General features: G+C 52.1%; 1 protein-coding gene across 3 annotated transcripts in view; it reads left to right on the top strand.

Annotated features, from left to right (window-relative positions):
* The window catches only part of CACNA2D2 (calcium voltage-gated channel auxiliary subunit alpha2delta 2), a 211,223-nt gene that overhangs the window by 154,805 nt on the left and 41,346 nt on the right, over nucleotides 1-15,072 (top strand). For all 3 annotated transcript variants that reach the window (XR_007778670.1, XR_007778671.1, XM_050979402.1), the window contains exon 4: nucleotides 14,272-14,331. Coding sequence is in view for 1 of the 3 variants with exons in the window: in XM_050979402.1 (XP_050835359.1) it covers nucleotides 14,272-14,331 (60 nt within the window). In the remaining 2 variants the exon portion in view is untranslated. The remainder of the gene's footprint in view (nucleotides 1-14,271; nucleotides 14,332-15,072) is intronic.

The following is a 15,072-nucleotide window of genomic DNA, read 5'->3' as shown; positions in this document are numbered from 1 at the left end:
TCAAGCTTTTTTCCTTTGAAGTCATGGTAAAAGTGACTGGAGACCTCAGCCAAGGAGTTCTACAGGAGAGTGGTGTCAAACTGCTGGGAGCACTGTGGCTGCTCTGCTCTGACCTAGGCCATTTACTTTGACAGTTGAATTCTTTGGATTTAAAGTTGGCAGGTGTCCCTTAGTCTTGCAATTGGACAAGATGATTGCCTCAGGTCACTTCCACCTGAACTGTTCTGTTCTGTTCTACTCTACTTCGCTGTACTCTGGTTTTTAGCAGGTTGATTGCTCAGTGCAGATCTTTGTAACCCATTTGGCTTTATCAAGGTGAGGAGCAGTCCTTTCCCTGGCAGCTCTGCCAGCACCCCATAGAAGCAGCCCAGAGCAGCTTGGAGGGAGAAGGGGCTGCCCTCTCCTCCCCAGCAAAGTGTCTGCCCAGCCTGCGAGCAAGCGTGAACTCTGCAGAGGTTCAGCTACGCTGCTGCAAATACAGAGCCAGGCAGTGCTCTGACAGAGCACCTCTCATTACCAGGGCTGTCCTCAGACACCAAGCACGTGCTCTGTGCTCAGCCACCCCGTGTGGACATGGGATGGTCGCTCCAGATGGTGTCTGTTGGGTGGATGGGCTCTGCCGCCGGCTGTGCCGCGGCGCGAGCGGTCCCTGCAAGGCAGCACATCCCTGCCGTGGGAGGCAGCGAGTCGGGGTGGTGATGGGTTGGAAGAGCCAGCTGGACAATTTTATCACCATTAATATCATTTGTAGTTATGCAGGCAATGGCTATGATACAAATAATTAAATCTCATGCTTCACAGCATCAGCTGATGGCTTGCTGCATTCAGGAGTGAATCTCCTACGCAGAGAGCACGCGACTGATTAACTCTGTTAGGGGGCTTGGTTTAGATCTCCTTCCTCTGGCTTTTTCCTCAGTTTCCTCCCTCCTGGCTGCAGCTGTGAGACTCAGCACCAGGACATCCCTTTCTCCTCCTTCACAAAAGCCCTGCTGTTGTAGGATGCTGGAGATGCTCAGAGGAGATGTCATTCCTGCTGGTCCGCAAGTAAATCTACCTGCTGGGGCATCCTCTGCTCCTGCCCAGGACCTTCAGGCCATGTGCTCATTTTCCTCCCACCTTCTGGCAGTCCTTAGATCCTGAATCCTTGGGATCTTTCTCTGGACTGCCACAAAGTACCAATCGTCTCCTGCCAAGCCAGTGTGTGGCCATGACCTCATCTCACAAAGTTCTTCAGCCTCCTCCTCCTCCTCCTTGTCATCTCCTGGAGAGGTTCCATTCTCCAGGCTGAAGCCAGCTGGATACACACACATCCTTTCCTTTCTCTGTGGCATCATTTTACCTGTCTTTTAGCAAATTACTGGAGATGTTTCTCTGAGAGTAGAGCTCACAACACTCCTCTGGGTTTGTCAGCAGCTCTGGCACTCTTGATGTCTTATCCATTCCCTGAGCAGTCCCTTTAAAGGACAGTTTCCCAGCCAAGCCCGGAAGGATGAAGATCAGCAGTGTGATAGCACCAGGTTATTGACCAACACTCTTAGCAGGTCACTGTGGCACTATTCCTTCTTAGCTGGGAACAGCAGAGCTGTTCCTATGACTCTGTGCCTCGTCAAGGGAATCAGGGTGGGAAAACTGAGCAGAGAATATTTTTATATTTTTCCTTCTAAGTTTTTTTTTCCTCTTTCCCTCTTTTTTTTTTTTTCCATTCCTAAAGATTGAGTATAATCAGAGCTAATCAGAAAATTATGAGCTGTCTGATTGCTGATTAGATTCCTAATGTTAATATAGTCAAGAAGCCTCTCTTAGTGTTGTATTTTAAGGGAAGTGTAAAAATAACATCTTAGAAGGAGCAAGCCAGAGCGGCTGGAGCAGCAGGAAACCCTGCACTGGCAAAGGAGAGTAGGGTTTCACCACTGGCAAGAATTCAGGCCAGCAGAGAGGGAAAGGACAGGACCTATCTGAACTGTACCAGGTGTGAATGGGCTGCAGAGCTTGGGAGGAAGAGCATAAAACCAGCTCTTCCCACAGGTTAGTCCTTGAGCACACCCAAACCTGGGAATTTTGTGCTCTGGAAGGCATGCAGCTTGCTTACTTGTTTCCCTTGCCAACAAAGAGGATTTTCACAGATTATTTAGTACACACATCTCCCAGCATCATGGCCCTCCTCACCTGCTGCTGCAGGCAAGGGGTAGCCTCAAGTGATGGGTAAAGGGAGTCTGGGATGTTCCCAACACCTCTGAGTGGGACCTGCAAAGACTTGCTGATAGTGGTGGAACATCCTTGCCTGAAAGGCCAGGTGAGATACCCTCTGTGGTGCTGGTGAGCCACAGAGAGGATGCTCCTGATTCTGGTGGGACTTGAGGGAAATCCTTGTCTGCTTGTGCTTGGTTGAGCCATTGCAAAAATCTTTTGAGCCTTCCAGAAGCAGATTTAGAGGGTGAGATACTGCATGGTGATGGCCAAGGACTGAGGTTTTGCCCTTTGTCTGTATTCAAGCACTGAGGATCAATCTGTGGGGCTGATGCCTCGAGCAGTGCAGTGGAGCTGCCAGCCCTTTCCTCCACAGTCCCCACCAGCAGCAGCTCAGCACTAACTCTGAGGCTGAATGCAGGTATTATGTTCTGGCACACCAATGTTCCTGTTAATAAGCTCCTCACCATTCACAGGGTGTTTTACTTTGATTCATCCCAACGGCAGTGCTGTATAATGGACTATATACTGTAATTGTCCCCCATTGTCACCACTTAATAACTTAGTATGATGTTATCGCAGCCGTTCGCAGGCTTTTTTGCAAACTTTGATGAATAATATTTTGTTCTTAAGGAATAAAAAAAAATTGAGGGAATGGTGAAAAGAGGCAGAAGTTGGACAGAAGTCTGCTCTAATTGCAGAGTGGGCTTAATAATAGAAATGTCCATAGCGTCCAGGCTGCTTTTGTTTCTCAGTCTCTGGGAATATCCGCTGGGCCAGCCGGGATGGAGCTGCAATTAAATGCCATTTATTTTTTAAAACATCTTGATCAGCAGGAATTGGCTCTGTGCTTGGGGAATTTACTTTGCTTTGCTTGCTCTTGACAAGTCTGATCTCAGACACAGCAAATGGGATCCATGTTCATTTCCACAGGGATGAGGGATGTGATGTCCATGGGGTGCTGCTCATGGGGTGGGTGCAGGAGCCATGAAATGATGGGCAAAAGAGTGCAAATGTTGGCATTCTGCTGTGCATGGCTTCAGCTTGGCAGCAGCCTCAACATTTGTCATGATATTTGGGGAGAACTTTGGGCTCAAGGTTGAGCAGCTGCAGGTAGAAGAGCTGTGCTGGAGGCTGGACAAGCATTTTCTCCACATTTGAGCTCTCTGGCTGCCTCTCCAAGTTAGATGTGCAAGATCCCACCAAAAATCTTTGACTCCCAAGCATTTTTCAGCTCTGAATTCTTATGGTACCTGATTCCATGTCTAGCAGGGGAAGGAAAAGTCCAGAAGAGATCAAACCCTGAATATGATGAAAAGAAAGGTGGGGTTGGTAGATGCCTGGGCTAGAGTGCCCTGGGTGGGAGGCAGGGGAGGGCTCTTCAGCATCAGGTAGGGACCTAAATGAGTTTTTTCCTGTAACACATGTCCTGACCTTTTTTTAAAAATGAAATCTATTTTATTAATTTTTTTTATCAAATCCGTCCATGAAACATTAAAGATATGACTGTGGAAAAGGTCAAGGAACGTGTAGTTGTTGAAAACTTGTTCCACTTGATGGCTTTTCCCTTAGGGAAGCTCCTCCATGCTTTTTCCTCCCCCACCTCAGTCTTTAAAACAGAAAGTGTCAAGTTGCCTTGAATTTTGGGTTTAACAGAAACAGTAAAACACATTCCTGGAGCAGGACAGTGGAAGGGCACTGCAGGTTCCTTCAGGTTTTCCTGTGCTGGCACAGGGAAAACCTGAGCTGGGAAGGATCTCTCCCCAAAGGAGGGTTGTGGGGTCTCCATCCGTGCTGGAGCCATGTGCCTCAGGGAAGGGAGAGGCTTCTCAGGGGGCTGGTCTGCAGTGAGCACATATCTCAGGCAGAATTAATAAAAACAAAGCCTAAGAAATGTGTGTCCTGGCAAGTTGTCCTGGTTTCAGGGCATGTGCTTTGAATCCTTCTCCTTGGCTTGGGTGTCTCTTTGTTCCCCATGGGAATGGAAGGCAGTCACACTTGCTGCAGGAGGGGAAGGAATCTGAGCTCTCCTCACAGGGGCTTTGTTAGTACCAACACTTCCCAGCATCACATCTGCCAGGCAGGAGCCAGATCTGCAATAGGCAATGAGAGTTGCTCTCCTTGCACAGGCAATGAGAAGGAACAACAGAAAGAAATTAAGGTGATAAGGGAGTCAGGAGAGGGCCTGGATGGAAGTTCTTTGGGCAAGTTATGTTCCTGGTAACATCAGAAGTCTGTGTAAACCAGAAAATAGGGAAGCAGAGTGGATACATCTGCCAGGGGCTGGGCTTGGTGTAGAATACACCAGACCCCCTTGCATCCATGGTGGTTGTTCTCTTCTATTTGGTTCCTTCTTCCATTGTAACTGAGGAAGCTGGGCCATAAATGGGGCTTGCTGGGCTGTAAAAATGCAGAGTTGAACAACACTGACATTTTAGGCTCCAGACAAGAGAGAATAGGTGAATGGAGGGCAAAAGCAAAGCAGCAACCATCCTGCTCCACTCCTGCTCTGGATTTGTCCAGTGGTCCATAAGCATCAACGTAGGGATAGGGACAGAAGGGAAATACTGTGTGAGCATTTGGAGCTTTGAATAAGAAGGCACAGGAGTGGGAAGGCACATTGGGACATCTTGACAAAGAGCAATGAGGTCTGAAGAGCTGGAGCTTCAAGCTTTGCCAAAGAGCAGGAGACTGAAGGGCCAGGAGAGGTGAAGTGAGCACCTTGATCTTAAAAAAGGGTGTCCCCCTGAAGGCTGCCCCTTGTCCCATGCAAATGCCAGGGACTGGATGAGTGTTGAGGTCGCTGTGAGCTGTCATATTGGGAACAGCCATTTGGTGGCCTCCTGAACTTGCTCCCTTCCACCTCCCTGAAACTTCCCCACCTCACCTGGAGCCACTGGGGCTTCTTTGCTCTTTATCTGAAAGTTTGAGCAAAGCTGGTTCCAGCTATTGTCCTTGTTTTTAGAGAAAAATACCACTAAAATGTCCTGTCTATGAATTTTTGCACCGCAGTTGCTTTTTTTTGGTATTAGAAACTGGCAATGTCAACTGCTCTGCTTGTGTTCCTATCCCAGTGGCAGAAGAGGCTGAGTAGCTGCTCAGTGTGTCCAACCCCTGTCAGGCTGTAGGAGAGTGGCTGATGGCACTGCAGGACATCAGAAAGATGTCACATGTGTCCCTGGAGGGTTTCAAGCGGGGAAGTTTTGTGGGTTTCTCTCGGAGTTTGCCAGGGTTGTGGGGTGGCTGGTGGTACTTTGGGGCACTCTGGTGGGAGTTAGTGCATGCTGCAAAGCTGCCTGAGCACAGAAACCCGAGAGCAGAGGAGCTCTGGCAGCCCCGGGAGGTGCCACACGGAAATCCCCGCGCGGCAGCGGATAATAAACGAGCGCTTTTTAAAGCTCGCACATCAGAGCACAGCGAGAGGTGATGCCTTAAAATAAATCGATTGTAAGTGGTTTCCAGTACAAACTTTCAGCAGCCTCTGCTTGAATGAAAGGCAGAGAGCTAAAGGGGAGGATTTCAAAGGCACTAAAGGCTTCATGCCCATGGAGCAGGGAGTCAGGGGCCTGCCAGGATGCAGGCTGTATTTTGGGTTTTCAGGGATGCCCTCCTGCATCTGACAGGAGTTTCTGTGTTGTTGGCACCATGTGGGGAACCACAGGGAAGAGTGAGCCACTCCTTGAACTTCTTCTCATCTTCACATGGAACTTATTTGTCCAAAATACGCAAGGATGTTGATAAGGAAGGATTTTTTTTTTTTCTTTGAAGACTCTGGCTGCTAAGACCCGGCCAGGCAAATTCCTCCTTCTCCCGCCCAAGTGACAAGCTGTATCACTTCCTTTTTTTTTCCTTTATTTTTAAAAAACCCTGTTCCTCCAAGCTCTAAGTAAAATTGATTTTTAAGTGCAACTATCTCTTATAATTGCTGCTGAAACGCCTTGTGGTTATTGTAATGGATTTTGAACTGTGACAAGTCCTTCTTGATGATCGTAGCAGGAGGTCCACAGGATATTTGAGTGGGGTTTAGGGAGCACTGTTTGTTTGAATATTTGGAGTATGTTTGGGAGGGGATGGGGCTGGAGCAGTGGGCTGAGATTGTGACTAACACGCTGGCCCTTCCCACACTGCAGAAGCTGAGCCTGGCCTGAGACCTCCTGCCAGAAGGGACCATCTCCAAAAATCCTTTGTAGGAGCCATGTCCCTCCAGTCACCCATCCCATGAGAGCCACAACACACTGGCATGGGGGGAAAGGTGATGGAAGGAGCCCAGAGCAGCACCATCTCCTCCTCCATAGCTTGGTGGATTGCCTGCTGTCACATTTCCCAGCTCTGACCTTCCAGCAAATGCATCTTGACCTGAATTATTTCTAGTCATCTGAAACTTTACTGTGCAGCAAGCAGCTGCTTGTCACCCAGCAGGAGAGTCCCCAAGCCCTTCCAGTTGTGGCAGAGCTCTGGCAGATGCACTGCACTGTGCCAGGATGCAGTGTTTGTGCCCAGCAGCTCACCTGCCCTGTCCCTGCTGCTGGCAAAGCAGGCAATGACCAGAGCTGTGGGTAACAACACCCACCAGGCTTTTAGCCTGGCAGCCCACTCCTGAGGGGCTTGGATTGGGAGGGACAGCCCTGACACTGCTGGGACACATCTGTCCCACCCACAACCAACAACATGCCCCAGCTGACATGCCCCAGCTCTTCAGCACCTCCTGGGAGGCAGCCACCAAGATTCCAGCTTCATCCCAAGACAGACTGTCTTTCTTTGACAGCCAGAATTTTAGACTTTTCCTGGTCTGACTGCTGTGGAAATGGTAGGAACTTCCATCAGGAACAGGCTGGGCTTTCTCTGCCTTGCTCATCTTGTGAGCTGGTGCTCCAAAAGAGAGTGAGAGGTGTGAAATGAGCACCATTTAGTGCTAGACATGGACAGCTTGGAGAACTGTGCTGTTCCTGCTTGGCTGTCCTCTGGCTGAATGTTGGGATCTCAGAGCAGAGGTCCCTGCTTTCCTCTCCATCAGCTACAGAAGATGCAAAAGGCTACTGTGACTGCAAATGAGTGGCAAATGGCATGGAGGAAAAGGATTTTTTCCATATCCAGAGCAGAGCAGGCAAGGTTTGGCTTCCCAAGGGACCACCTGCATCCCATAGCCAGACAGCAGCACATTCCAGCAGGACTTGAGCATGAGATATTTAGCAGTACTGTTTAAAGTCATCTCTAATGGAAGAGCAAAGTTTGCTGCCATATGTCCAGGGTGAAAGGCAGGAGCATGCAGGATGAGGCAATGCCAGTGTGGCCAAATGCTCCTTCTGCTGACTCCACTCAGAGGAAAGGGACAGTGAGAGAGGCCAAGCCTGCCTGCACCTGTTCCTGGCCTCATCTCTCCATCCTGCCTCCCACAGCTCTGTCTCACTGCTGAGGGAGGTGGGGACAGATCCTGCACCCTGGTGTGAGCCCTTCCTCCCCCAGGAGGGATGGGGCAGGTGCCAAGGAGGGTCTGAGCAGCTGAGTTGAGGTTTTGCTATTGCTGGTCCCCAGGGGCAAGTGTCCCCTGGGTTTATAGGGCACACTGCCCCTGCCCTCCTCCTCCCCTCCTGGGTGACAGGCAGCAGGGACAGAGCTGCTCTCTGCTTGTGATTTTGGAAAGCAAGTATCCAGCCTCATGAAGCACAGGAACTCCAGGAGTAGGGTGACAGAGAGAGGCTTTTCTGCAAGGGAAGCAGAGCTGAAGAGCACAGTTTGTGCTGCACAATACCTGCTTCTCTGCACTGTCCTTTTGCCCTTGGTGCTTTGCTGTTTGTGGGAAGTTAAACCCTTCTGGAGACCTGAGCATTATTTTGGGGTAGGAGAAACACCTGGAGCAGCAACACTCTCCCTTTCCTCACCATCTCTGCAAAGACATTGGTACCTCTCTTCTTGCAATGTTTCACTCCTCCCCTCCCTGTGGTTGTTGGGATGGTGCTAATGTTTCCTGTTGGTAAAAATTGTGGCCCTGGAGAAGAAGAAGAAATGAGAAGTGATGACAGGGGAACAAGAGCCACATGCTGCCGGCCTGCAGAGCATGAGTTACTGAGGTGCTCAGTAAAATGATGGAAGTTGTGGCTCTGGGGCTCATCCCAGGTCCCCAGTGCCAGATGCTGGCTGTGCCACTGCCCCATATGGGGTCTGCAGCAGCTCTGGCTCTGGTTTAGCTCCAGGTCTGCACTTGTGACCTCACTGCTGGCAGGGCTGGCTCTGCAGAGGTGTCCCTGCCCTGCCAGACCCCAGCAATGAACACCAGCTGGTACAGAACCGAGGTCTGGGTGCCCTTGGAGGATTTACCACATGCTCTTTTCTCATCCCTGGGGCTTTATTTGTCCTCCCAGGAGCAGGAGATTATTAGCAGCCTGGCTAATTATTATTAGGAGATTATTATTAGGAGATTATTATTAGGCTAGCTGCAGCCCCATCCTCCCTCATTCACAGGCTGGATCCAGGTGCAAGGAAGGAGAGATGGGCTCTATCCATCCCTCTTCTGCACAGCCAAGGGAGTTATTGACAAACAAGTTAGTGCTTTGGAAGAAAAATGCCGCAGCATATTTGGAGCTGCCTCCGTGATCAATACAGAGCCGTGGCTGAGCCTGCTGCCGACTGGATTTCAGATGATGGCTGGGGGGGTAATAAGAGCCCTGGGATCAACTGTCTCGGAGATTATTACAGGATGAGATGCTTCGCTGCTTTACAGTGTTTACTCAAGATTTATATTCCCTCTGTGTACATAAGGGGTTGTTGTCTTTTGTCGCTGGTTGATCATTTTTGGACGGTGACGTGCACTCTGTTGGGAGAGTTTGCTTGGGGGTGAATTCCATGAATGTGCTGGAATTCATGAGGGGGAGAGCTGGGGTGGAGGTCCCCTGGAGCTGGCGGCAGGAGGTGGCACCATGAGAAAGGGCCCTCTGTCCTGCTGCATGCAGGCAGGGAGGATGGAGACATGTAAAGCACGTGGGATGGGCTTTTGCCTTTCCAGATGCTCTGCAGTAACAGGTGAGGCTTCAGGGTGCCCTGTCCATGGAAGAGGGGCTGGTACCAGAGAAGAGGGCTTGTGCCATCCTCATTCCTTCATTATGGAGGAGGAAGAGCTGCAAAACCAGATCCTGGGGGATGTTCCTGCCTGGGGCTTGAGTTCCTTGGCTTTGTCATGTGTGTTTGATTTCACCTTCTTGCCTTAACCTTTCACCAGCATTTCCCTGCCTGGGAGGAGGGCTGGCAGGTGGGATGCTGTGTGGTACTCTACCAGGGCATTTCTCTGCCTGGGAGGAGGGCTGGCAGGTGGGATGCTCTGTGGTACTCTACCAGGGCATTTTCCTGCCTGGGAGGAGGGCTGGCAGGTGGGATGCTGTGTGGCACTCCCCTCCTGGTAGCACAGGGCTGTTTGACTCTCCAGCGCAGATCTCCCCTCCCAGCCGTGTGCTGGGCTGTGGGAGGTTAATGCAATTCAGAGCCTTGGGCAAGGCTCTGTGATGAGGGTGATAAGAGTCTCCCTGAGGGAGTTAAAGGAAGGGTTAGCAGGAGTGGCTCTCCCTGGAGCAAACCTCCCTGGGCACACACAGCTGCTGGGTGATGGGCCATGGCTGGGCTTCCACACTGGCTGTGGGGAGAAGGCAGGAGCCCCATCCCAGACTGTCTGAGGAGCATCCACATCGGCTTGGGTCACCTGTGTGGAGGCTTGGACACAGGGGTGGCATAGCTGCTGTTACACAGGGTTGCTCAGTCTCCTTCTGCAGAGTGTTTGCCATAATCCTGTTTTATAAATCCAGCCTTGGTCTTTGGCCTCCCTGAGCTCTGCTCTGCTGCTTCCCAAGTTAAACCCACTGATCTGACTGAGGCAGGAGCAGCCAGGCCATGCTTATTGCCATGGTGGGGCTGGGAGAAGAGATTTAGTAAATCATTGGACCAGTTTCCTTTGGAAAGGGTCTGTGTAAAAATATCAGAGCAGTGCAGGATAGCCCCAAGTGTGATGGGAGAGAAGGGGTGAAAGGGAGGAGCTGAGCATCACCCTTGGGTGTCTGCTCCATCAGGGACAATCCTCCTGCATGCTGGCCCCTCAAGCAGTGGGGATGCCAACAGCAGGGATGGTCCCCTGCACTAGAGGGGAGGTTGTGGTCCCTGCCTGTGCCAGCTCTGCTGCTCCAAGTGTTCCTCATTCCCAGCAGTTTCCCCATCAGACCAGCTGTCCCCAAAAGCTGCTGGTGGGGGTGAGCACACGTGGGTGAGCCATGCCCAGGGTGGGCATGCTTGGGGGGGATCAGGCTGAGTAGCAAGGTCCTGGAGCAAAGCCAGGGAAAAGCAGCAGCCATGTGTCTGGAGTTGCCATCCTCTGGGCAGACAGATGGTCACCCAAATTGTTGCCCCTTTCCTTTCCTGCCCATCTTCTGGGAGGGAGGGTGTGTGCCCAGCCATGCCACCTTGGCTGCCACCTGCCCATCCCAAGGGCAGAGCATCCCCCAAGGCTCCTTGGAGAGCTGCTGTGCTGAGCAGGGAGCTCTGTGCTGGGCAAGGAGCTCTGTGCTGAGCAGGGAGCTCTGTGCTGAGCAGGGAGCTCTGTGCTGGGCAGGGAGCTCCTGAGGCCCGGCTCTGGTGAGCAGAGAGGGGCTCCATGTGGAATACAAATGAGTCTGGGGCACGATAAGCCCGTGCAGCACCTTCCCCCTCACTCAGCTCGCTGTCTGTCGGGATCTCCAGACACCAATCCCCTGCAAATCTCCTGCTGGCCTTTCATGACCTTCAGAGTCGTTTCAATTCAGTGTTTTCAGCCTCTAAATCTCCTGTCCTTAGCCCTGGGTGACTTCTGGGGAAAGAACCGTGCTCCTTAAAGTGCCAGGGCAGTCTCTGCACCACAGACAGCTGGAAATCTGCAGATATTTCACAGTCATGCTTTATTTTTGGTAATTCCTCTATTTTTTGTTTCTGTTTGAACCCCACAATTGACAACCCCAGGTTTGAAATCTGGAGAGGTTTTGGTGACTGCCCTGTACCCTGCCAGGCTCCCCAGTGCACTACCTGCCTCCTGGGCATCTCACAGTCCCTGCACGCAGCACACCTTGAGCTGGTCTGATTGATCTGTAACACTTGAAAAATAATGGTTTAATCATTATTAAGGATTAGAAATAATCCTTGAGCTGTATTGATCACAATAACATTATTCACAATGAACTCATTAATGGGGACGTCCTGCAGCAGTGTGTGGCTCCAGGCAGACCCGTCACCTTCCCTGGGGAGCTGTCAGTGGGGTTTGGGGGAGCAGCAACAAACCCTGCCCTAACAAACACCTCCAGGAGCTGCTGTCCCAGAGAGCCCCCTTGGGGGACCCGTTGTTATTGGCACAGTTTTGGAGGGTCCTGAATGCAACAATCCCCCATCCTGTTCCTGACAGCAGCCCATCTCCGGGCAGGGCTGGATGGGCTCCCTCTAGCACCAGTCAGGGATGTGACAGGATGGGACTGCTCCCATGGGAGCCCCACACTCTGGGTCTGTCCCCTTTGCAGAGGAAGGATGGCTGGCTGCCTGCTCGGCCCCTCTCTCCTCCCAGTCACCATCTTGCTCATGGGACTGAAATGTCTTTAGTGAGGAAAATGCTCCAGGAGCAACAGCCAGAGGGCTCTGGGGACACTTCTCCTGGGTGAAGATCCAGTGGCAGCCAGGAGCCAGCACAGCACCCTGCTGTGGCTGTGCCATCCTGCTGCAGGCTCCCCCATTCCTGCTGTTTATCAAACAAGAACATCTGGGTTTCTTTTTTTTTTTTTTAACCAAAATTGTGTCTGGTTTGACTTTGACAAATTGACATTTTCCAGAGGAAAAATATCTTCTGTCAAGGTATCGTTCCTGGGTGTAGCCATCCTTTACTGCACCATTTGCAACCCTCCAGGCACTTTGCACAAGGCAATGAATAGTTAAAGATGTCCATAAATCTTACCCCAGCCCATAATAAACAAACACACTCTTATCAAGTATAGAAAAATGCATATTTCATCACCACTGCCTTAAACGCAACTCAGAATAAATGCTCGTCTTTAATCAGCCATCTCAATATATAAACAGAGCACAAAAGCTTGGAGGAGATGAGGTACAGAACTGGGCCACGGATTTTCTAGGCAGCTCTTGGAGGCAGGGATATGGCTGTGCAGGTGAGATCATGAAAAACTGCCCTGAAAATTCATATCACTTGGCTTTTCTGTCCAGCCACGTGTTGTTTCTCATTCCCTTCTGCCTGCCACTGGAGCCATAAGGATTTTGCTTCAATGTTCAGCTGATAGCTGATCTTTCCCCTTGGATGCTGGCCACTGAAAGCAAGCACTTTGATTTAGAAATCAAGATTAAGAGAAAGAGAAAAGATTAAACAGGAAAGTTTCAACCAGTACGTGCTGAGATTATGCAGTGATGGATTCGTGTTTCCCTGCATCTGATAAGAACAAGCTGCATTTTCAGGCTGGGGAGGGCCAGATCTGTGATTTCTTTCACCTTACTTTCGAGTGCCTGTGCTTTGCCATGCTCACAGAAATACAGCATCTGCTGCCACAGCCCTGCTCAAGCCACCCTGCCAGGGCTGGGCCTGCCACTCTCCTGCATGGCCGGTGGGGCACTGTGGCACCTGGGGACTTCATTTCCCCTCAGCGTCCATTTGGAAGGGCTGAGACATTTTGCACCCCTGTGTGCTGATGGGAGTGCTGGAGAAGCTGGTGACAGTGGGGACAGCAGCTGTGACCTGTGGCTGTGCCCCGGGCTCATATGTGTGTGTGCTCTTAGAGCTGTTCAGGCCCTGGGGAAATAATTTCCCCGGGATATCACTGGGCATCACTGCTACCCTGTGGGCTCCCAGCAGCCTGCCACATCCCTGATGAGCAAAGGAATGCTTTTTTATCCTGGGATTTGTGATTCATGGTGTGGAAGTCATGTGTGTAGCACTGGGAATCTTCAGCTGGTTATGTGAATCTCTCTGTGGTGCTGCCCAGGCAGTGATTTGGGGTTGCTATTTCACCCAAGATGTCCCCCCACTATCAGTGCTCCTTCCCCCTCCCAGCCAGTTCAGTGTGTGAAAGCAGCCCGGGCTCCCCTCTCTCCCCATGCAGCAGTAATCCCTGTTAGCAGTGAGTGTCCAGCACCCAGGGATCTGGGTGGCCCTGGGCTCTGTGGGCTGGCTCAGGGCTGCCTCCCGCTGGGTTTTGGTGCTGATCAGGTTGTGCAGCCCTGGCTGGCAGCTCCCCAGGCAGCTGCCCACAAACCAGATTGCCTGGGGCTGGTCGAGGGTGAAGTGAAACGTGCTCGTTTTGCTCTTGGCTTTATTTTCTTAGTGATTCCAATAGGATCCTGTAGAAAGCCTAGAGCTCTCACCCTGTCTATCCTCTTTGATTCCACAAAAGGCCAGATTGCAGCTTCTTCCAGGCACTGCAATACCTGGAAGTACTGCCCAGGGGCTGCCCAGTCTCCAGCCCTGCCCTGCAGCACCCTCTGTGCTGGTGAGGGGTCTCATGGCTGAGCATCCCGTGAGCGTGCCTGGTGCTGAGCATCACTGCCCCATCCTGCATCTGGAAAATCCTGCTTTCTCTGGTTACCCCAGTGTGGCCATGGGTGTATAAAGGGGTTCAATCTGGGTTGGCAGCACATTGCACCTCTGGGCCCCAGCACTGGGGCATTTTGAGGGGGCTTTGAGGCATTTTTGAAGAGTCTGCCCTGCTTTGCACAGAGCTGGGGGCTGTCAGTACAGAGAGCTGGGTTCAGCCCTTGCCCTGTGCAACAAGAGCCTGCCCGGCTCCAGCTGCCGAGCTGCAGTGCCTCAGCCCTGCTGAGTTCAAGTGGCAGCGACTCCTCTAGAGATACGGCTTGCCCCAGGAAGGGCAGGAGCAAGCAGGAAAAACTGGCTCCCTGTCCCTGGAACACCCTTCCAGGGTGCCCACAGTGCCTCCTCCTGCACCCTTGCCCGTGCAGCAGCGGGGTGGCAGGGTGCTGCAGGGACCCCCAGTGTGGGTACTGGGGTGGCACCTGGGCTGGAGTGGGCAATGCCTGGCTGCTCTTGCTTCCCCCGGGCTCATTTCTCCTCTCCCACTTGTTTTGCAGAGACTTGCCAACGCGGCGGAGAAATTCCAGAAGGCTCACCACTGGCAGGACAACATCCGGGTAAGGCTCCACGGCCCCCCAGCCGCCCCAGCCCTGCCCTCTGTGCCACTGCTGTCACTGTGCCCTCCCTCCCTGCCCACGTTCGTGTCCCCGCCGGGAGCCGCCGCTGGCTGTGCCGCGCTCGCCCGCCCCAGCCCCACCGCCTGCCAGGCTAATGAGAGCAAATGAAGTGATTTCGAGCTCGTTTGCAGCCTCGCTCAGCCCGCACACACCGCGAGCAGAAGGCAGGAGGTGAAGGTCGAAGTGACAGCTCAGCAATGAGGGGTGGGGGCCGAGGAGATCCTGCTCTCCCAGCTCTGGCAGCCGCTGGGTTTGGTGCTGGGGGGGCTGGCACGGGGTGACAGCAGCGGTGGCTCATCTGTGGCACATGCCAGCAGTTGCGGTGGGGGCTGCTCCTGGGGAAGGAGCAATCTGGACTGGGAGAGGGAAGACGCGGGTTTAATGATTGCATTTGACTTTGTAATTCTGGCCGTGATAGCACTCAGCAGGAACCTGAAGGATTCTGTCTGGAAATGCTCTCAAATTATAACCATAATACAAAACGAAGGAAAGATTGTTTTTCTCCCAGTGCAAATGGAGTCTGCAATAAAAAAATACTCCTGAGCCACCCAGCCCCTTCCCCTTGGCTAGGGCAGCATCCTGCCCAGCTCTGAGGAACCTCCTGCATCCTCTGAGGGGACAGCCTGGGGATAGCCCCACTGCCAGGCCAGGCTGCTGTATTTTGGGGGGTATTTCACAGTC

Source organism: Serinus canaria, chromosome 12, assembly GCF_022539315.1.
Source record: "Serinus canaria isolate serCan28SL12 chromosome 12, serCan2020, whole genome shotgun sequence".
NCBI lineage: Eukaryota > Metazoa > Chordata > Aves > Passeriformes > Fringillidae > Serinus > Serinus canaria.
The sequence above is the reverse complement of the archived record's forward strand: the minus strand, read 5'-3'. Positions and strand labels throughout refer to the sequence as shown.